Below are 21189 nucleotides of genomic sequence, written 5' to 3'. Positions count from 1 at the left end.
GAAGAGCCTGGCTGAGGCCCTTGGTGCCATGGTTGAGTTGATCAGATGGTGCTGGGTGATAGGTTGGACTTGGTGATCACCAAGGTCTTTTCCAACCTGGTTAATTCTATTCTATTCCATTCCATTCCAACATCACTGACAGACAGCATTACTGCAGGGGATCACTGCAGCCTAAGTGCCAGGGACCTTCCTCACCTTCCTTCAGGTGCAAAGAGTGACCTAAAGCAACCTCCTCCAAATTCTGGTGCAGCACTGACTTTGCTCCTGACAAAATGGGGCTGGTCCCTATGCAGCTAGGCCTGAAGATCTTGCAGGGGACAAAAGCATGCTGGAAACAAAGCAGCAACATGAATTCTGGTGGCACTATGAAGAGGGGGAGGGGAAGAAAAATCTAAGGAACACATTTACCAAGGAGACACAGTTCTGCTTGTTTAATGTCAAAGGCTGTCCAGAGCAAAGAAGCTTCCAGTGACCTACTCAAAGATTAAAAAAACAAACAGCAAAACCCCAAACCCTAAAAGGAGCTCTTCCAGTCTCACCTGGAAAATGCTGCTGCACATTTGGGATCTTCTCTAACTCCTAAGCCCTTCTGAATGGGGGGCAGAGAATTGCACAGCCATCCTCAAACAACAACAACAGAGTCTCCAGCCCCCCCCAGATCCAAGCACCTACCATGGGCAAGGAGCCCCTCAGCTGGGAGCCCCTCAGCTGCAGCTCTTGGGATTCAGCACACAGCAAGCAGGGGGAGAGCTTTGTGCTTTACCTAGCAAGAAAATAAAGCTGGCTCCCCCAATACAACCCCTGATTATCTTCACTTCTAGCTGCCCAGAAACTGAGGTTACTCAGGCTCAGTTAAATGTCCTAAGTCCTAGAGAGACCCCAAATAATCCAAGTGTCAAGTAGGTAACAGTGTGCATCACATTTTGGGGTTCTGGCTCCCTCCAGTACTGGGGAGGGGAGGCGGGGGGACTGAGGCTGAGAGGTAATTTTTCATCAGGAAAAGGTTTCATCACCTATCATCACACCAAGCAAGCAGAAGGAGCAGCCCTTGCCACAGAGCAATGTGCTGTGAGGAGATAATATTGGTGATATATCAGAGAGAGGGCTGAGTGCTGCTGAGCTCTCCCTGGGCTCCCTGGCAGGGAGTTCTCCTGGCTGCTGCACTTCCCAGTGCTGGCAGACACACAACCCCTTCACAGTTACAACCAGCACACCCAGGCTGAGCAGGGCTGGGGATGTTGCTCTCCCTCCCAGCATCCTTAGACAAAGCAAAGCCAGTTCTCACACTCTGCACCTCAAAGTGAAGCCCTGGAGCCCCGGCTCAGGCGACTGGAAGGCGTCTGACAGCTGCTGCCTGGAGTTACTCTTTGGCTCTTTCAGTCCCAGCCAGAGAACACAGCACACCCTGGTTTTGCTCAGTGCCACCACTGGCTGCAACCCCAGTCCCTGCTTATTGGACACCATACAGAGTGGAGAGGAAGGAGGCTCTCAGGCTTCTATTGAGGATATGCTTCGGAGTAGAGCAGTCCCTCTGCCGAGATGGCGTCCCCCAGGCCCACGGTCCGCACGGGGTCCTTGCAGACCAGCACGGGGGTGAAGTGGAAGGAGATGCCCTCCCGCTGCCAGCTCACCACCGGCTCGTCAGGGTTCAAAGACACTCTGGCAGGGGCCTCCAGCTGGGAGGTCACAAACTCCAGGGGAGCCTTCAGGAAGACTCTGCTGGCGTCGATGGTCTCGGTGGCGCAGGCCTGGGTCCCCGCGGCCCTGGCCCCGGCCGCCACGGCGGCAGCCTGGTTGCCCCAGAAGCCGTCCACCGTGGCCAGGATGTGGTAGGCCAGGGTGTGGAAGTGCACCCGGGTGAGGTCGGAGGCCCTCCGCGCCGGCCGGCCCTGCTCCTTCAGCAGCCAGAAGAGGATGTCGCTGACCACGCCCACGTCGGGCACGCCGCTCCAGGAGCCCAGCGAGGCGTGGGGCCCCGCGGCCGCCTGCGTCAGGAACAGCAGCTCCTGCTCGTTCAGCCCGATGGAGTTCACCAGGGGCAGGACCTGCTAACAGGAACACGGAGAGAGCATCAGGCCCTGGGCTGCCACGGGGCTCTGCACAGGGATGGACCTGGGCAGATCAGACCCATGGCTGATGTTAGCAGGAGCTTCAACAAGGCCAAGTGCCAGGTCCTGCCCTTGGGGCACAACAACCCCGAGCAGTGCTACAGGCTTGGGGCAGTGTGGCTGGAGAGCTGCTGGCAGAAAGGGCCCTGGGGGCTCCAATGGACAAGCAGCTGAATATGAGCCAGCAGTGTGCCCAGGGGGCCAAGAAAGCCAAAGGCCTCCTGGCCTGGATCAGAAATGCTGAGTCCAGCAGCAGCAGGTAGGTGAATGTCACAGAGTCACAGCAACATCCAGGTTGGAAAAGTCCTCAGGATCCAAGCCAGAGCCCTACTCTACAAGGGTCACCCCTAAACCATAGCCCCAAGCACCACATCCAGACGACCACATCCAGGGGTGGTGACTCCACCACCTCCCTGGGCAGCCTGTTCCAACCCCTGACCACCCTTTCTGGGAACAAATTCTTCCTGCTGTCCAGTCTAACCCTGCCCTGCTGCAGCCTGAGGCCATTCCCTCTTGTTCTGTAGCTAATTACCTGGGACTGTGCCCTTGAACTCAGCTCTGGGGAGGCCACACCTGGAGTACTGCATTCAGCTCTGGGCACCTCAATCCAAGAGAGATGTGGAGGTGCTGGAGCCAGGGCAGAGCAGGGCAAGGAAGCTGGGAAGGGCCTGGAGAAGAAATCTGCTGAGGAGCAACTGAAGGAGCTGGGGAGGGTTGGTGTGAAACAGAGGAGGCTGAGGGGAGACCTCCTGGCTGTCTACAGCCACCTGCAAGGAGGTTGTGGAGAGGCTGCTGCTGGTCTCTGCTCACAGGGAATTAGTGCCAGAACAAGAGGGAATGGCCTCAGGCTGCCACTGGGGAGGTTTAGACTGAACAGTAGGAAGAATTTGTTCACAGTAAGTGTGGTCAGGGGTTGGAATGTGCTGCCCAGGGAGGTGGTGGAGTCCCCAGCCCTGGAGGTGTTTCATGGTGTTTGGATGTGGTGCTTGGGGCTATGGTTTAGGGGCGATCCTTGGAGAGTAAGGTTCTGGTTTGGACTTGGGGGTCCTGAGGGTCTGTTCCAAACTGAATGTTTCTGTGATTCCTCATTCAGGGGCTGGCTTTTACAGTGTTGTGTTGCTGGCCCTATTGCCAGCAAGCTCGGGAGAAGGGAGCACAGAGACTCCTGGAGAGATGAAGGCCAGGAGCTTCCCACTTGTGCAAGAATTACTTGGCCAAGAAAACTTTTCAGGCCAGTAATGCAATCCAGTCACACTCTAGGGAGTAACAAAACAACAGATCCAGCACTGAGACTCTCAGACTGCATCAGGTTGGAAGAGACCCTCAAAGGTCTTCTTGTCCACCCCCCCCTGCAGTCAGCAGGGACACCTCCAACTAGAGCAGGTTGCCCAGGGCCACATCAAGTCTGATCTTGAATGTCTCCAGGGACAGGGCCTGTGCCAAGCTAAGCAAGGAACCATGGATGCTGCAGGAAAGAAATCCTGCAAAGAAACCAGGAGGTGTTTTCAATTGTAAACTCAGCTCAGATCCAAAGCTGGCTCCTTCTAGAAATCTCCAGGTCTGAATCAGCCAAAGGAGCCTCCACCTGTGGAACTGTGAGTACTGCAAGCTCCAGGAGTGGGCCTGGGTGAACATCACAAGGCTCAACAAGGCCAAGGGCTGGGTCCTGCACCTGGGTCTGGGCAACCCTTGGTATTGATCCACAGAATGGTCTGGGTTGGAAGGGACCTCCAAAAGTCATCCAGTTCAACCCCCCTGCAGTCAGCAGGGACATCCTCCACTAGATCAGGTTGCCTAGAGCCCTGTCCAGCCTCACCTTGAGTATCTCCAGGGATGGGGCCTCAACCACCTCCTGGGCAACCTGCTGCAGTGTTCCAGCAGCCTCCTGGTGCAGAACTTGTTCCTCACATCCAATCTCAATCTGCTCTGCTCTAGTTTGAAGCCATTGCCTCTGGTCCTGTCCCTGCAGGCCTTTGCAATCAGTCTCCATCCTTATTGTAGCCCACTTCAGGAACTGGCAGGCTGCTAAGGTCTCTCTGGAAGAGAAGGTCTCTTCTCCAGGCTGAACACTCCCAGTTCCCTCAACCTGTCTTTGTAGCAGAGGTGCTCCAACCCCCTGACCATTCTCATCCAACACCCTCTGCAGTAAGCAGGCTGAGGATGAAGAGCTGAAGAAGGACTTGGGAGTGCTGGTGGGTGAAAAGCTGGGCATGAGCCAGCACTGTGCACTGCAAGCTGTGTCCCAGGCTGATGCCCAGCAGCGTGGGCAGCAGGGGCAGGATTCTGCCCCTCACGCTGAGCTGTCATTTGTGTCCTGATCTGGCAGGCTGTGCAGTGAGCCTCTGGAGGGAAGGGAGCTGGCCCCAGGAGCAAGTCCTTTCATCTTCCTTACCTGATGCACGATGTTGCTCATGAAGTCCTGGTCAGTCATACTGGCCAGCTCCAGGTGTATGGGGATGTCCGTCGGGATATCGGAGATGGAGGCCACGGCCTGCAGGGCAACAGGAGACTCACCCAGCCCAAGCCACACTGCATTCACAGGCAGACACAGCACAGGGGCTGGCCTCAGGGAGGCACCTCCTGGCACCTTCCTGGGCATGGATTGAAGCATGAACTACTCCTAGTTAATCACAGAATGGGTAGGGGTTGGAAGGGACCTCTGAAGATAGGCTAGGATAGGCTAGACCAGGTTGGAAAAGCTCTTTGAGGCCATCCAGTCCAACCTGTCACCCAGCACCATCTGATCAACTCAACCATGGCACCAAGGGCCTCAGCCAGGCTCTTCCTAAACACCTCCAGGCATGGGGACTCCACCACCTCCCTGGGCAGCACATCCCAAGGGCCAGTCTGTCTGTCTGGGAAGAATTTCCTCCTATCATCCAGCCTAAACCTCCCCTGGCACAGCTTGAGACTGTGTCCTCTTGTTCTGGTGCTGCTTGCCTGGGAGAAGAGCCCAACCCCCACCTGGCCACATCTAGTCCAGCCCCTCTGCCCAAGCAGGGTCACCTGAAGCAGGTCACTCAGGAAGACATCCAGGCAGGCCTTGAAAGTCTCCTGAGATGGAGACTCCACAACCTCTCTGGGCAGCCTGCTCAGGTACTCTGCCACCCTCAAAGTCAAGAAGTCCTCTCTCATGTGTAGCTGGAACTTCCTTTGTTCAAGTTTCTGCCCAGTAGCTCTTGTCCTGTCCCTGGGGACCACTGAGAAGAGCTTGGCCTCAGGTTCCTGACAGCCACCCCTTAGACATCTGTATGCACTCATAAAATGCCCCCCAGCCTCCTCTTCCCCAGGCTCACCAGCCCCAGCTCCCCCAGCCTCTCCTCATATGAGAGATTCTCCAGCCCCTCAACACCTTAGTGGCCCTGCACTGGACTGTCTCCAGCCATTCTTTGTCCTTCCTGAGCTGGGGAGCCAAAAATTGAACAAACTGTTCCAGTTCTCAGAATCCCAGAGCAGGCAGAAGGGATCTAGCCCTAACCTGCACCTAGCTCAGCACTTCTCTACTGGAGTCATTCAGACACCTCACAGATCTGCAGCAGCTGTAGGACAGCTGACCCTAGAGCAGGGAAACAGAAAGCAAAGGGGAAAGGGCTGATGGGCTGCAGTGGGAAGGGGGCAATGATCTGTAAAGACAAAGGAGACTCTTGGTGCAACTCCTTCGTGCTCAGCTGAGGAGGCTGCCTCTTGGATTATCTAGCACAGCTTAAGAATGTGATGAAACCAGCATCTGTGACACAAGTGTCACTTAGCCACTGGAGAAGCTCCAGTTACCATGTCAGCATCCTCCAGCCAGACAACCAGACCACTTCCCCCTGCCCCAGACAACCCACTGAACCCAAGGAACAGCAATCACAGGATCAGACTTGGGCCATCCCTGCAGCTCACTTTCTTCATTTGGCAGGCAATACCTTTTGCCCCCTCCCTGGAGGTGTTCAAAGCCAGGCTGGGTGAGGCCCTGAGCAGCCAAGTCTAGCTAAGAGGTGTCCCAGCCACAGCAGGGAGGTTGGAGTAGATGATCTCTGAGGTCCCTTCCAACCTAAGGCATTCTAAGCATACTGATGAGATCTGTGGGGGAGCTGAGGACAGAGCCTGCTTCCAAATTCAGTCCTGGGCAACCAAGCCTTTGTCATCAAGCATTTGTTTGACATGGAAATTAAGGAGACTGTAGAATCATTAAGGTTAGAAAAGTCTCCAAGATCATCAAGTCCAACTACCAACCCAACACCACCATGGCCTTTAAACCATGTCTGCATGTTTTCTGAGCACCTCTAGGGATGGTGGACTCCAGCAACTCCCTGGGCAGCCTGTTCCAGGCCTTGACCACTCTTTCAGTATAGAAATTTTCCCTGATGTCCAGCCTAAACCTCCCCTGACACAATTTGAGGCCATTTAATCTTGTTACTTGAGAGAAGAGACCAACACCCACCTCACTCCCACCTCCTCTGAGGGAGTTGTACAACCTGGGTTCTGGCCTGCTCCTGCTGAGCACCCTTCAAGAGAGCTCCAGAGGGACACTGGAACAGCCCCAGGCTCAGAATCATAGAATTGTTTCAGTTGGAACAGACCTCAGAAGTCATCCAGTCAAACCATCAACCCAACCCCACCATGGCCACCAAACCATGGCCCCAAGTGCCACAACCAAACGTTTCTTGGACACCTCCAGGGCGGTGACTCCCCCACCTCCTGAGCAGCCTGTGCCAACCCCTGACTGCTCTGCAGCAAAGACATTTCCCCCAATCTCCAAACCAAACCTCCCCTGGCACAACTTCAGGCCATTTCCTCTCCTATCACCTGAGAGTAGGGAGAAGAGACCAACCCCACCTCTCTGCAGCCTCCTTTCAGGGAGCTGTAGGGAGCAGTGAGGCCTGCCCCGAGCCTCCCCTTCTCCACACCGAACACCCCCAGCTCCCTCAGCCGCTGCTGGGATTTGAGTACCTTACCTCCAGGAGCCGTCTGTGCCGCATCTCCTTGCTCTGCCCTTCCATCATGTGAAGTCCTGAAAGCACCACAAGGTCTGGCTGAAACTCATCCAGGCTGGAGACAAACACCTCCAGCATGTTCAAGGCCCCGTTGGACAGGTCGTGGGAGAAGATGAAGCGGTTGGCGTTGGGCGCTCTCACCGAGCCCCACTCCTCCCCTGGGGGAAGCAAAGGGGACTCAGGCAGCAGAGCCAACCATGGTGCCAAAGATCCCACACTGGAGGCTCATAGGGTCACAGCATCAAACAGCTTGGAAAAGACCTCAGAGCTCAGCAAGTCCAAGCTGTCACCCAACACCTCCTGACAGCTCAACCATGGCTCCAAGTGCCACATCCAATCCCCTCTTGAGCACCTCCAGGGAGGATGATTCCACCACCTCCCTGGGCAGCACATCCCAATGGCTAACAGCTCTCTCAGTGAAGAACTTTCTCCTCCCCTCCAGCCTCAACCTCCCCTGGCACAGCTTGAGACTGTGTCCTCTTGTTCTGGGGCTGCTTGCCTGCCTGAGAGAAGAACCCAACCCCCAGCTGGCTCCAGCCTCCCTTCAGGGAGTTGCAGAGAGCAAGAAGGTCTCCCCTGAGCCTCCTCTTCTGCAGGCTAAGCAAGCCCAGCTCCCTCAGCCTCTCCTCCCAGGGCTGTGCTCCAGACCCCTCCCCAGCCTCCTTGCCCTTCTCTGGACACCTTCAAGTCTCTCAATGTCCTTCTGAAACTGAGGAGCCCAGAACTGGACACTGGATGCCCTGCTGGAAGCCAAAGGCACAGTTTCCCAACGTGCCTGTGCCCCAGGAAGAGCTCAGGTGAGAATCATTGCTCCGTCTCTACCTCTACTCTCTCCATCCCCTCCCTGTGCCTCCTGCAGACAGTGTCTGCTCAGAAGGAACACTCAGTGCCTCTTTGGTTGGCTCTGCCAGCTGTGGGGTGGTTCCATCAGCTGTATTAGTTTAGTTTGCAATTTGCTGGAGTTTTTTGCAGCCAGGCTGGAGGTGGCTGTGAGCAACCTGCTGTGGTGTGAGGTGTCCCTGCCCGTGGCAGGGGGTTGGAGCTGGCTGAGCCTTGAGCTCCCTTCCAAGCCTGACAATTCTATGGTGTCACAGCCAGCTCAAGCCAAAAGTCTGGGGCATATGCAGGATATGCAGGGAGAGGGGAGAACTCCCTCTTCTGCCAACCATCACCTCTTAGCTTGACCCAAGCTCTGTTGTGAGGATCCAGAGATTTGCAGAACGGGTTGGGTTGGAAGGGACCTTCAAGTTCCAACCCCCTGCCACAGGCAGGAACTCCTCCCACCAGCCCAGGTTGTTCAAGGCCTCATCCAACCTGGCCTGGAACACCAGAGAGGGGGCATCCAAAATCTCCCTGAGCAGAGTCTTCCTCTGGTTTCTACATGCTATGGTGAATAAAGACACAGAACTGAAGGGCAGTCAAGACAGCAGTGTAACACAGTACAGCAAAACACAGGAAGTGCCTGGGACACAACAGGGAAAAGCTTCAGAGGACTTTTAGATGTCTGGTCACCTACGCCAGCTCCCTGAAGGACATGGACTCACTAGAGGAGCCCAGTACCAGCCTCCAGTACTGACCACTTACACAGCCACAACATTATCAGGGCTGGAAGGGAGCTCAAGGCTCAGCCAGCTCCAACCCCCTGCAATAGGCAGGAACACCTCACACCACAGCAGCTTGCTCACAGCCACCTCCAGCCTGGCTGCAAACACCTCCAGGCAGGAGGCTTCCACCACCTCCCTGGGCAGCCTGTGCCAGGCTCTCAACACCCTCATGGGGAACAACTTCTTCCTAACATCCAATCTCAATCTCCCCACTTCTAGTTTTGCTCTAGCCCCCCCCCAGTCCTATCCCTCCCTGACACCCTCCAAAGTCCCTCCCCAGCTTGCTTGGAGCCCCCTGCAGATCCTGGAAGGCCACAATTCAGTCTCCTGGGATCCTTCTCTTCTCCAGCCTGCACAACCCCAACTCCCTCAGTCTGTGCTCACAGCAGAGCAGCTCCAGCCCTCTGCTCCTCCTCCTGGCCCTGCTCTGGACACCTTCCAGCCCCTCCAGATCCTTCCTGGCACAGAGGCTCCAGCACTGGCCCCAGAGCTCCAGCTGTGGTCTCAGCAGAGTGGAGCAGAGGGGCAGAATCTCCTCCCTGCCCTGCTGGCTCTGCTTCTCTTGATGCAGCCCAGGTTCTGGTTGGCTTTCTGGGCTGCCAGTGTTCACTGCTGGCTCCTGTCAAGCTTCTTATCCACCTGCACCTCCAAGTCCTTTCCTTCAGTCCTCTGGAATTCACCCATTCAAACTCAGCACCTTCACAGACAACAGCATCTGGGTGATGTTTGGGCTACAAACAAAATCAGTGCTCAGCCGTAGGTAAAGGGCAAGGCCCAAGAGGATGGGGCCTGAGTCTTGTGAGTGGTGCCCAGTGACAGGACAAGGGCCAATGGGCACTAACTGGAACCCTGGAGGTTCCATCTGAACAGAAAGAGAAACCTCTTTGGTGTGAGGGTGCTGGAGGCCTGGAGCAGGCTGCCCAGAGAGGTTGTGGAGTCTCCTTCTCTGGAGAGATTCCAACCCCCCCTGGCCATTGTGATCCTGGGCAAGCTGCTCTGGGTGACCCCACTGAGTAAGAGGGCAGCACCAGATATCTCCAGAAGTCCCTTCCAACCACTACCATGCTGGGCTTCAGGAATTCTGTTCTCATCTAACATTCAGCCCTTGGCAAGGTACCTGCTTGATACTCCAAGATGAGATGGAATTCATCTCTTTCCTGCATGGATTCAGGAGGCACAACCACATTGTCATCAAGAAGTTCATGGAGTTTAGGACCAACAGGGCCACAAAGGAGGATCTGGAAAGCAAGAAAAGGAGAGAAAACAATCAAGGTTTGCCTGTCACCACTTAGAGGGCATCTAAGCATCATCCAGACAATTGATTAAAAATACCATAGTCCCATTTCTGAAACTCAGCTCTGCTCTTCAGCTCGCAAGGCCAACCCTGTGTTCCACCACAGCCTGAGAAATAACTGCAAGATCCCCCAAATCCCCAAGGAACTCACAGAATCAGTAAGGTTGGAAAAGACCTCTAAGATCATCAAGTCCAACCTTCCACCCAACACCACCATGGCCATCAAACCATGTCCCAGAGTGCCAAGGCCACAAGTTCTTGTTAACTCCACCACCTCCCTGGGTAGCCTGTTCCGATCCCTGACCACTCTTGCAGCAAAAGAAATTGCTCCTACTCTCCGAGCTAACCCTCCCCTGGTGCACCATGAGGCCATTTCCTCTCTTCCTGTCTTTAGCTACCTGGGAGAAGAGGCCAGTTCCAACTTCACTCCAACCTCCTTTCAGGTGCAATGAGGTCTCCTCTCAGCCTCCTCTTCTGCAGGCTGAACAAGCCCAGCTCCCTCAGCCTCTCTTCCCAAGACCTGCTCCCCAAGGCCCTCAGCAGCTGTGTTGCCCTCACACAGTGCTGTGAGCCCAAGACAATGAGTAAGGTCACCTCTTGGGCTGCCTACCTTCAGGTCTGGGTTTGTTGCCAGCTTCTGACCGATGAGAGCAGCGTTTCCTCCAACGTAAAGCTGTGAAACAGACAGAGGCAGGGCTGGGTGTGGCTGTGCTTCCAGGGCTTTGTACATGCTCAGATCTCAGCACAGGATGAAAAACTCCAGAGACTGGAGCTCTTCAGAACAGGGTCTGGCATCCCAGCAGCTAAGAAAGCTCAGTGAGCCTGGAGGATTGGACAGCTCCCCAAGACAGCTCCACAAGCTGAGTGTTCTCTGGCTTTTTCAAAGCTAAAAACTCCCCTTCAGGTGACAGCCCTGTCAAAATCCAGAACTCCAGAACACAGGCAGACCCTCCTTCTGTGCAGCCTCACTGTGCCAGTGGGGAACTGATGGCTTTTTAGCAGAGTTAAAGGATGTTAGCAATGGTTTGCAAACTGCACCAAGCCTTTCTCCAGTTCGAAACCAAGGTGACACCTGCTGCCTGCACCCACATGAAGTGAGTGGAGCCATGAAAGGTTACTCAGGTGAGAAAGGACAAACTTTCAAGTAAGAAAACTCTGATGTCAGCCATGAAACCAAAGAATATAGATGTCAGGAGGCTCACAGGCACTCAGCAGTGACTGAAAACAGGCTGCAGTTGATAATGAGGTGATTCCAGAAAGCCAACAGAGCAAGCAAGTAACCAGAGGAGAGTCTTGGCCAACAGAAGGCATTTAGAGCTCTTCCTCACTTTGGGAAGCAGCAGGTGAATGGCAGAGAAGGTGGCATTAAGCAGTTTGTAGAGATCAGCTACCTGCCTAGCCAGGTATCCAGCTAGACTCAGAAGAGGCAAAAATGAGAGCAGCCAAGCTTTGCTCTGGGAAAATAGGATAGAATAGAATAGACCAGACCAGGTTGGAAGAGACCTTCAAGATCATCATGTCCAACCTATCAACCAATCCAACACCACCTAAACAACTAACCCATGGCACCAAGCACCCCATCAAGTCTCCTCCTGAACACCTCCAGTGATGGTGACTCCACCACCTCCCCAAGCAGCCCATCCTAATGGGCAATCACTCTCTCTGTGTAGAACTTCTTCCTCACCTCCAGCCTAAACCTCCCCTGGCACAGCTGCAGACTGTGTCCTCTTGTTCTGGTGCTGCTTGCCTGCCTGGCAGAAGAGACCAGGCCCCATCTGGCTACAACCTCCCTTCAGGTAGTTGTAGAGAGCAATAAGGTCACCCCTGAGTCTCCTCCTCTCCAGGCTAAGCAACCCCAGCTCCCTCAGCCTCTCCTCACAGGGCTGTGCTCCAAGCCCCTCCCCAGCCTCCTTGCCCTTCTCTGGACACCTTCCAGCAAGTCAACCTCCTTCCTAAACTGAGGGGCCCAGAACTGGACACAGGACTTGAGCTGTGGCCTAACCAGTGCAGAGCCCAGGGCACAATGACCTCCCTGCTCCTGCTGGCCACACTGTTCCTGATGCAGGCCAGGATGCCCTTGGCCCTCCTGGCTGCCTGGGCACACTGCAGGCTCATGTTCAGCCTGTACATGTTCAACCAGTACCCCCAAGTCCCTCTCTGCCTGGCTGCTCTCAGCCACTCTGACCCCAGCCTGTAGCACTGCCTGGGGTTGCTGTGGCCAAAGTGCAGCCCCTGGCACTTGGATGTGTTCAATCTCCTGCCCTTGGCCTCTGCCCCTCTGTCCAGCCTGGCAAGGTCCCTCTGCAGAGCTCTCCTACCCTCTAACAGCTCAACTCCTGCCCCCAGCTTGGTGTCGTCTGCAAATTTAGTGATCCTGGACTCAATGCCCTCCTCCAGATCATCAATGAAGATGTTAAAGAGCACAGGGCCCAGCACTGCTCCCTGGGGTACAGCACTGGTGCCTGGCTGCCAGCTGGCTGTGGCACCATTCACCACCACTCTCTGGGCTCAGCCTCCAGCCACTTCCTAACCCAGTGCAGTGTGCTCCCATCCAAGCCAGGGGCTGACAGCTTGGCCAGGAGTTTGCTGTGGGGGATGGTGTCAAAGGCCTTGCTGAAGTCCAGGCAGACCACATCCCCAGCCTGCCCCACATCCACCAGGCAGTCACCTGGGCATGGAAGGAGATCAGGTTGGAGAGGCAGGACCTGCCCTTCCTAAATCCATGCTGGAAAGGGAGGCTTCAGGAAAGAATGACTTCATTTCTTATTGTCACTCCAAGAGAGGATGTGAAACCTGTGTTAAGCACCTGGAGCTGATCAGTGCTCACAGCTCCTAATGCTGGGATCTATTTCCTCACTTCCTGCCTCGTTACAAGGTGTCAGAACCTCTTCTGCAGCACCAGCCCCATCTGCCTCCCATCTTACACAGTGATTGTAGGCTGACATTGCGGCTCTGGGAACATAAGCAGAGGACAGCCCTTCTGTTTGCAGCAGGTGCAGAGGGAAGTCACAGACTCATAGAATGGACCTTTGAAGGTCATCTACTCCAGTCCCCCTGCAATCAGCAGGGACATCTGCAACTAGAGCAAGGTGCTCAGAGCCCCAAACAACCTGACCTGGAATGGCCACAGAACAGGGCATCCACCACCACTCTGGGCAACCTGGGCCAGGGTCTCACTGCCGTCAGTGTCAAACATTTCTCCCTTCTTTCCAGTCTGAACGTTCCCCTTTCAGTTCAAACCATCACCCCTTCTTCTGTTGCAACAGGCCCTGCTCAAAAGTCTACCCCCAACCTCCTGATCTGCTCCCTTGAGCCCTGAAAGGCCACCAGAAGGTGTCCCTGGAGCTTCCTCTTCTCCAGGCCGAACAAGCCCAGCTCTCAGCCTGGCCTTCCAGCAGCAGGGCTCCAGCCCTCACGTCACCGTTGCGCCACCTCTACAGCTGCTCAACAGGTCTGTGCGCTCAAAGCTGCAGCAGAAGGTTCTCTCCTAAGCAGCCTGCACTCTCACTAGCCAGAGAACAGAAGCCACCAGTGGTGCAAGAAGGTAAGCAGCCTGCCTCTCACAGCTGGCCCTGGGGGAAGCCATACCTGCGCCCCAGGGTGCTCGGAGGCCGTCCGCGCGATGTGCTGGAAGGACTCGGCATCGCTGAAGAAGCGCTCGGCAGCTGCCCCTTTCTCCATGAAGTGAGCAAAGGCTTCCTTCAGGTCCTGTTGGGAGTTCAGGACCAGGTGATTTCTGCCATCCCCTGGCTCCAGGCCCAGCGCCTCCAGCAGCCTGACGCCGGACAGCACCACGTCCACGCAGGCGTTGACGCTGCAAGAGAGGTAGAGAGTGCCAGGGCAGCACCACACCTGCTGCTGGCAGCCCTCCTGCTGAGGGGGACAAAGAGCAGCCCAGTGTGGGGGAAAACCCAACCCAAAGGCAGATGAATTGCCTGAAACTCCCCACTGCAGCCTTCTCCTCCTGGTATGCCCTGCAGAGGAGATGGGGATAGGTCACCTGCTGCTGCAGCCAAACCACAGCCTGAGCTGTGAGGGGCCAAGGGTGGCTGCCTGGGCTGCAGGGTGTGCTGCACTTCAGTCACTGCTTCACAGAATCACAGAATCCACCAGGTTGGAAAAGACCTCAGAGATCATCAAGTCCAACCTATGACCTAATACCTAACACCTCCTGACAACTACACCAAGGCTCGAAGTGCCACATCCAATCCCTTTTTGAACACCTCCAGGGACAGGGACTCCACCACCTCCCTGGGCAGCACAGCCCAATGGCCAATCTCTCTTGCTGGCAAGAACTTTCTCCTCACCTCCAGCCTAAACTTCCCCTGGCACAGCTGCAGACTGTGTCCTCTTGCTCTGGGGCTGCTTGCCTGCCTGGCAGAAGAGACCAACCCCCAGCTGGCTACAACCTCCCTGCAAGGAGTTGTAGAGAGCAAGAAGGTCTCCCCTGAGCCTCCTCTTCTGCAGGCTAAGCAAGCCCAGCTCCCTCAGCCTCTCCTCCCAGGGCTGTGCTCCAGACCCCTCCCCAGCCTCCTTGCCCTTCTCTGGACACCTTCAAGTCTCTCAATGGCCTTCTGAAACTGAGGAGCCCAGAGCTGGACACAGGACTCAAGGTGTGGCCTAACCAGCGCTGAGTCCAGGGCACAATGACCTCCCTGCTCCTGCTGGCCACAAACATTCTGAGAATGCTGTGTCCAGTTCTGGGCACCTCAACATGAGAAGGACATGGAACAGCTGGAGAGGGTCCAGAGGAGGCCACCAAGATGATCAGAGGGTTGCAGAACCTCTCCTGTGGGGACAGGCTGAGAGTGTTGGGGCTGCTCAACCTGGAGAAGAGAAGGTTCCAGGGAGACCTGAGAGCTGCATTTCAACATCTGAAAGGGACCTACAGGAAGGCTGGGGAGGGAGTGTTTAGAAAGGATTGGAGTGATAGGACAAGGGGCAATGGTTTGAAACTGAAGCAGGGGAGATTTAGGTTGGACATCAGGAGGAAGTTCTTCAGAATGAGAGTGGTGAAACACAGAACAGGTTGCCCAGGGATGTGGTTGAGGCCCCATTCCTGTAAGACATTCAAGATCAGACTTGATGTGGCCCTGTGCAGCCTGCTCCAGTTGCAGGTATCCCTGCTGAGTGCAGGGGCTGGACAAGATGGCCTTTGAGGGTCCCTCCCAGCCCAATGTGACCCTAACCCAAGAAAAGGCACAATGAGAACATTCTTTTACATTCTTAAGATAAAGCTATCCAGAAACTCTACCTCAGGTTTAAAACCTAGACTGCAATTCAAGCCTTCAAACCAAAACTGAAAGCATGCAAGTCTAGCTCAGCCTGGAGTGCCAGCTGCTCCCAACAGCAGCACAAACCAGGCACTCAAGATTCCCTCCAGGCAGGCTGGCTCTGGGAGAAGTCAAGAGGGCAAGGTGTCAGCTCTAACACTGAAAGCTGCCACTTCCAAAGGACCATTTCAGACTTCCAGAGACAGCAGCCTGCCTCCACTCAGCCACTGGAAACAGGAGGAAGCAGTAAGAACCATTTCAGCAGATCCAGCCTTCATGTTAAGTCTAATCTATGGCTCAGATCTTGCAATCCTCCTTTCCCATCAATCACCTCAAGTTAAACACAGTCTAATTCAGAGAGGAAAATGTCTGGGCTGGAACCAGGCCCCCAGGAAGAGACTTGATGACCACTTTTCTTGTTTCTACTCCTTGGTTTCAGAGAGATCCTGATATCATAGGATGATGGAATGGCTTTGAGTTGGAAGAGAACTTCAAGATCAGCCAGTTCCAACTCCCCTGCCATGGGCAGGGACACCTCCCACCAGCCCAGGCTGCTCAAGGCCTCATGCAGCCTGGCCTTCAACACCTCCAGGGAGGAGGCAGCCACAGGCTCATTGGACAACCTGTGCCAGCATCTCACCACTCCCACTGGACAGAATTTCTTCCTCATCTTGAGTCTCAGTCTTCCCTCTTCCAGCTTCAGTCCATCACCCCTCACTCTGTCACTCCATTACAAAGTGCCTCCACAGTTTTCTGCTAGGCCCTTTGCAGGTACTGGCAGCTGCTCTAAGGCTGAACATCCCCAACTCTCCCACCCTGTCCCCACAGGGGAGGTTCTTCAGCCCTCTGATCATCTTTGTGGCCTCTTCTGGATCCTCTTCAACAGCTCCAGGTCCTTCCTGTGCTGGGGCTCCCAGAACTGGAGGCAGTGCTGCAGGTGAGGTCTCAGCAGCGCAGAGGGGCAGAATCCCCTCCCTGTGCTGCTGCTCTCCCTGCTCTGGATGCAGCTCAGCACACAGCTGCCTGCTGGGCTGCCAGGGACCATTGCTGGCTCAGGTATCAAATACTGAGATCACTCCACCAGTGCTGAGGCATCTTCTAGGACTGCTGTCAAGTCCAGTCTGTGTCCCTGTGCCCCAGGCTGCACTGACAGGGATCCAAACAATCCAGAAAGCGTTTCCAGGATCATAGAACTGTCAGGGTTGGAAGGGACCTCAAGGATGATCCAGTTCCAACCCCTCTGCCATGGGCAGGGACACCCCACACTAGATCAGGTTGCTCACAGCCACATCCATCCCAGCCTTAAAGCCCTCCAGGTTTGCCTTGTCTTTTGTCTGTCCACACCACGCTCCAGACAGCGATGCCTGGGTGTCAGCATGAACCACAGCACCCTTTAGCTCCCTCCTTGGCAGTAACCTTCCATGCATGACTTGGGCCACAGCACACACAGGAAAGGGCATGAAAATCCCTGAGGCTGTTCAGTGCAGGAAATAGGCAGCTCAGAAATCCTGGATACATCATGGCATACACCAAGGAGAGAAATCCTCCTCATGCAGCAGAGAGAACCAGGGCAAGCTCACCCCCAGGCAGCCCCAAACTCAGTGCAGCTAAAGGTCACCAATTTCATATTTTAATGGCTCATTATAAATGGAAGGAGCCAGGAATCAAGCAATGATGCCTTCAAGGGAGGCTTCTCCAATCATGTCCCAAATGTCTGTCTTCTTCCTCCCTGCCCTTCCTCTGCTCACACACTTAATAGAATCACAGAATTGTTTCAGTTGGAAAAGACCTCTAAGGTCATCCAGCCCAATCATCAACCTAACACCACCATGGCCACTAAACTATGTCCCCAAGTGCCATGGCCACAGGTTTCTTGAACACCTCTCCAGAGATGGGGACTCCACCACCTCCCTGAACAGCCTCTTCCAATCCCTGGAGCCTTCCCTTCCCCAGACTGAACACACCCAACTCTCTCACCCTGGCCTTACAGCAGAGGTGTTCCAGTCTTGGATCATTCTGTGGCCTCCTCTGGTCCCACTCAAAAGGTCCTTGTCTGTGCTGAGGGCTCCAGAGCTGGCCCCAGCAGGGGGGGGGTCTCAGCAGAGCACAGCAGAGGGGCAGAATCCCCTCCCTGCCCCTGCTGCTGGGGATCAGCCTAGGCCAGGCTTGGTGCTAGTGGGTGAGTGCATGGTGCCAGCTCATGCCCAGCTCTTAACCCACCCAAGCGATCCACAGAGACATCTCTCCCGTAGCTGTTTATTCCTGGATTGTGCTCCCCAGTTCCACCCTGGGCCAGCAGCTCCCAGTGCCTCACACTCCATATATGATTTGTTTTACAGGCAAGCCAGCTAGGGATAAGATCTCCAGAGGCAGGCTTGCCAATCAGGTCTGAGCCACGCAGCACATCGACTTAATCACCAGCACAGGAGTTTTCTGCACCATTAATGCCCTCGGCCAAGACTCACCTCTGCCTAAGCCATGCAGCAGGCGAGTGCCAGGGGCTGTCCTGAGGAACTGCCCTCGCCTGGGAAACCACAGCGCTGGAAAGTCCTTAACAGAGAGTGCCCAGCTGCCTTGGGGCGAGGTCTTCCAGCATGGCACAGGTGACCTGAGCCTGCCCGGGAGCTGCCCACCTCTGCAGGGCACCACGGCCCCCTCTGACCAGCTTCGAGCCTCACAGCGATTCGGGGAGACCGATGGCTGCAGGCGGGAGCGGCCTGCGCCAGGGGAGACCTGGCCCCATCCATGCCCGAGCCCGTCCATACGGCCCCGTGGCTGCGCAGCCCTCCCGCCCCGCCGCTAGGGGCGCTCTGCCCCTGCCCCGCCGCGCGCGGCCGGCACACCTACCCGACGGCGACGCGCGCCCATCCGCGGGCCGGGCGGACGATGGCCGCCTGCCAGGCCGCCACCATACGGGCCTCAAGGGAGCGGGCACGGCGCAGCCCTCCCAGCAGTGAGGCGGAGAGGTGCCGCAGGGCCGACGGGGACAGCTCAGGGCCCAGCAGGCAGAGGTAGCCCAGCGCCAGGGCCAGCAGGCCCACGCACACCGATCTCTGCCACATCGCGGCGCGGCCGCTCCGGCTCCGGCTCCTCCTCCGCCGGCCACGTCTGAGGTGGGGCGCGAGCTGCCGGGGCCTCCCTTACGCCGCCTCCGTAATGCCCCGCCCCCGCCGGCCGCCCGTTGTCGTAAAGGCACTTCGGGAAGCGAGGCGGGCCCTACGCAAACGGCGCGACTCCTTCCTCCAGCGCAATCTACGTAGCTCTGCCTGCGTAACTAAGGTACGGGAATGAGGCGGCTGCGCGTGCGGCCGGGGCGCTTCGTGAGGGGAAATGGCGGGAGAGCAGGCTGAGGGCTGCCCTCGGGTCTCCTGTGGGCAGACTGGCCTGGGAGAGCCGGGCACTCGGGCAGCAGGAAGCCGGTGCTGGGGCGAGGAGCCCGCAGTGAGCGCTGTACCGCTGCTGCTGCAGGCCGGCCCTGCGCCCTCAGTGTTACTAGCACTGAGCTGGAGTCTATGGGGGGATATTGTGCTTCATCTTCATCTTCTCCTCCCTTGGCTTTCTCCTCATACTTGCCCCTTTCCTCTCAGCTGTGTTGCTTAGCCCTTTGAGGGGTCTGTTGTGTTCGTTCTCTTCACTGCCGTACCTCAGTTTCTCTGCCTGTTCTCGCACCTCTGGCTCTGCCTAAAGAGCTCCTGCTCAGCAAACCAGTGACTGACCTGAGCTCATCAGTGGCCAGGGGCTGTTATTTTCCTCTCTCCATACACTCGTTTCCGTTCTTGGCCTCGGTGCCTTCTCCAGGGTGAGTTAGCTGCATCAGACCTGCCCCGGTGCCTGCCACAGCCTCACAGGATGTCAGGGGCTGGAAGGGACCCACAGAGGTCATCCAGTCCAACCCCCCTGCCAGAGCAGGACTCAGGTCACACAGGAGCACATCCAGATGAGCCTTGACAGGCTCCAGAGCAGGAGACTCCACAACCTCTCTGGGCAGCCTGCTCCAGGGCTCTGGGACCTCACAGTGAAGAAGCTCTTCCTCACGTTGAGGTGGAACCTCCTGTGCTGTAGGACCATAGAATCCAGCACAGGTCACACAGTGACACATCCAGCTGGGGCTGGAAAGGCTCCAGGAAAGGAGGCTCCACAACCTCTCTGGGCAGCCTGCTCCAGGGCTCTGGGACCTCTGTGTTGAGGTGGAACCTCCTGTGCTGCAGTTTATATCCACTGCCCCTTGTCCTATCCCAGGGAGCAAGTGAGCAGAGCCTGTCCCCTCCCTCCTGACCCCCAGCCCTCTGCTATTTATAAACACTGATTAAATCCCCTCTCAGCCTTCTCTTTTTTCCAGACTAGAAAGCCCCAGGTCCCTCAGCCTCTCCCCATAAGGCATGTGCTGAGGAGAGGCAGCCGAGGCAGGCTGTGCTGGGTGAGGTGGGAGGGAGCATCCTGGGGTGTCTGGCTCATGGCATAACAGAGGTGGTGTAGGAAGTCGAAAGGGAGGCTTCCCTTTTGAACGAAAGGGAGCTTCTCTGGGCTGCTTCAGCGAGCTCAGAAGCCTCTGCTGGAAGGCTTGTGACAAGTTCTGCAGGAGTTTGACAACTGCTCACCACGCTGCGTTGGCTGCGGCAGCTGAGCACTGCCTGATTCAGCTCTGTGTTGTGAGTGATCGTCAGCTCCTTTGACAAAACAAACAGGAGAAAGGGAGGTGGCGTAGCAGGAGGGCTTCTGGTAATATTTTTTTTATGATTATTTTATTTTTTTTCTTGATTTTTCCTTTTTTAAAAAAAAATTCTTCTCTTTTTAAGATTTTTCTCCTCTTTTTTGATTATTTTTCTTTCTTTTTTAATTATTTTTCTCCTCTTTTTTAATTATTTTTCCCCTCTTTTTTTAATTATTTTTCTCCTTTTTTTTTTTTTTAATTATTTTTCTCTTCTTTTTTTTTTTCTGGATTTTTTTCTAAATTTTTTTTTTTCTGGATTATTTTCCTCCTCTTTTCTTGCTTTCTGGATTATTTTCCTCCTCTTTTCTTGCTTTCTGGATTATTTTCCTCCTCTTTTCTTGCTTTCTGGATTATTTTTCTCCTGTATTTTTTTTTTCTGGATTATTTGTCTCTTTTCTTTCTTTCTGGATTATTTTTCTCCCCCTTTTTTTTTTTAAATTATTTTTCTCCCTTTTTTTTAAAAAAAAAAAGTATTTTTTCTCCCTTTTTTTTGTTGGATCTTTTTTCTCTTTTTCTTTTCTGGTTGGATCTTTGTTCTCCTCTCTTTCTTTTTTTGGTTGGATCCTTGTTCTCCTCTCTTTCTTTTCTGGTTGGATCCTTGTTCTCCTCTTTTTCTTTTTTGGTTGGATCCTTGTTCTCCTCTTTTTCTTTTTTGGTTGGATCCTTGTTCTCCTCTCTTTCTTTTTTGGTTGGATCCTTGTTCTCCTCTCTTTCTTTTTTGGTTGGATCCTTGTTCTCCTCTCTTTCTTTTTTGGTTGGATCCTTGTTCTCCTCTCTTTCTTTTTTGGTTGGATCCTTGTTCTCCTCTCTTTCTTTTTTGGTTGGATCCTTGTTCTCCTCTCTTTCTTTTTTGGTTGGATCCTTGTTCTCCTCTCTTTCTTTTTTGGTTGGATCCTTGTTCTCCTCTTTTTTTTTTTTCCCCTCTTTTCTTTCTTTTTTTTTTTTAAATGTTTTTCCTCTTTTTTTTTTTCTTTGGTTTCCTTTTCTTTCTTTTTCCTCCTCATTTTTTTGGGGGGGACTTTTATCCTTTTTTTTTATTATTAGTTTCCCCCTCTCTTTTTCTCATCTGGGGTGAGGGGAGGGATTTTTTTCTCCTCATGGGGGGGATTTTTTTCCTATATTTTTTTTGGGGGGGGGGGAGATTTTTCCCCTCCCTCTTTTTTTTGGGGGGGGAGGTTTTTTCTCCTCCCTTTTTTGGGGGGGGGATTCTCCTCCCTTTT

At 54.7% G+C, this 21189-nt stretch overlaps 1 protein-coding gene across 4 annotated transcripts; it reads right to left on the bottom strand.

Annotated features, from left to right (window-relative positions):
• Positions 1-416: 416 nt before the first annotated feature.
• Positions 417-18384, bottom strand: ADPGK (ADP dependent glucokinase). 4 transcript variants are annotated; one of them, XM_068144293.1, is made up of 7 exons: positions 18106-18384; positions 13574-13799; positions 10596-10658; positions 9809-9929; positions 7049-7245; positions 4501-4599; positions 417-2048 (listed from the first exon to the last, which is right to left on the bottom strand). In XM_068144293.1, exons 1-7 carry the CDS (start codon positions 18318-18320, stop codon positions 1497-1499), a joined length of 1473 nt encoding a protein of 490 aa, XP_068000394.1. In that variant the 5' UTR covers positions 18321-18384; the 3' UTR covers positions 417-1496. The 4 variants fall into 4 exon arrangements, with proteins under 4 accessions (XP_068000394.1, XP_068000395.1, XP_068000396.1 ...); XM_068144294.1 differs by having other exon boundaries at positions 417-2045; XM_068144295.1 differs by having other exon boundaries at positions 7049-7104.
• Between the last annotated feature and the right edge of the window lie 2805 nt (positions 18385-21189).

This window comes from Melanerpes formicivorus, unplaced genomic scaffold, assembly GCF_026170545.1.
Source record: "Melanerpes formicivorus ecotype bairdi unplaced genomic scaffold, bMelFor1.0.p_v2 SCAF_10, whole genome shotgun sequence".
Classification (NCBI taxonomy): Eukaryota; Metazoa; Chordata; class Aves; order Piciformes; family Picidae; genus Melanerpes; species Melanerpes formicivorus.
The sequence above is the reverse complement of the archived record's forward strand: the minus strand, read 5'-3'. Positions and strand labels throughout refer to the sequence as shown.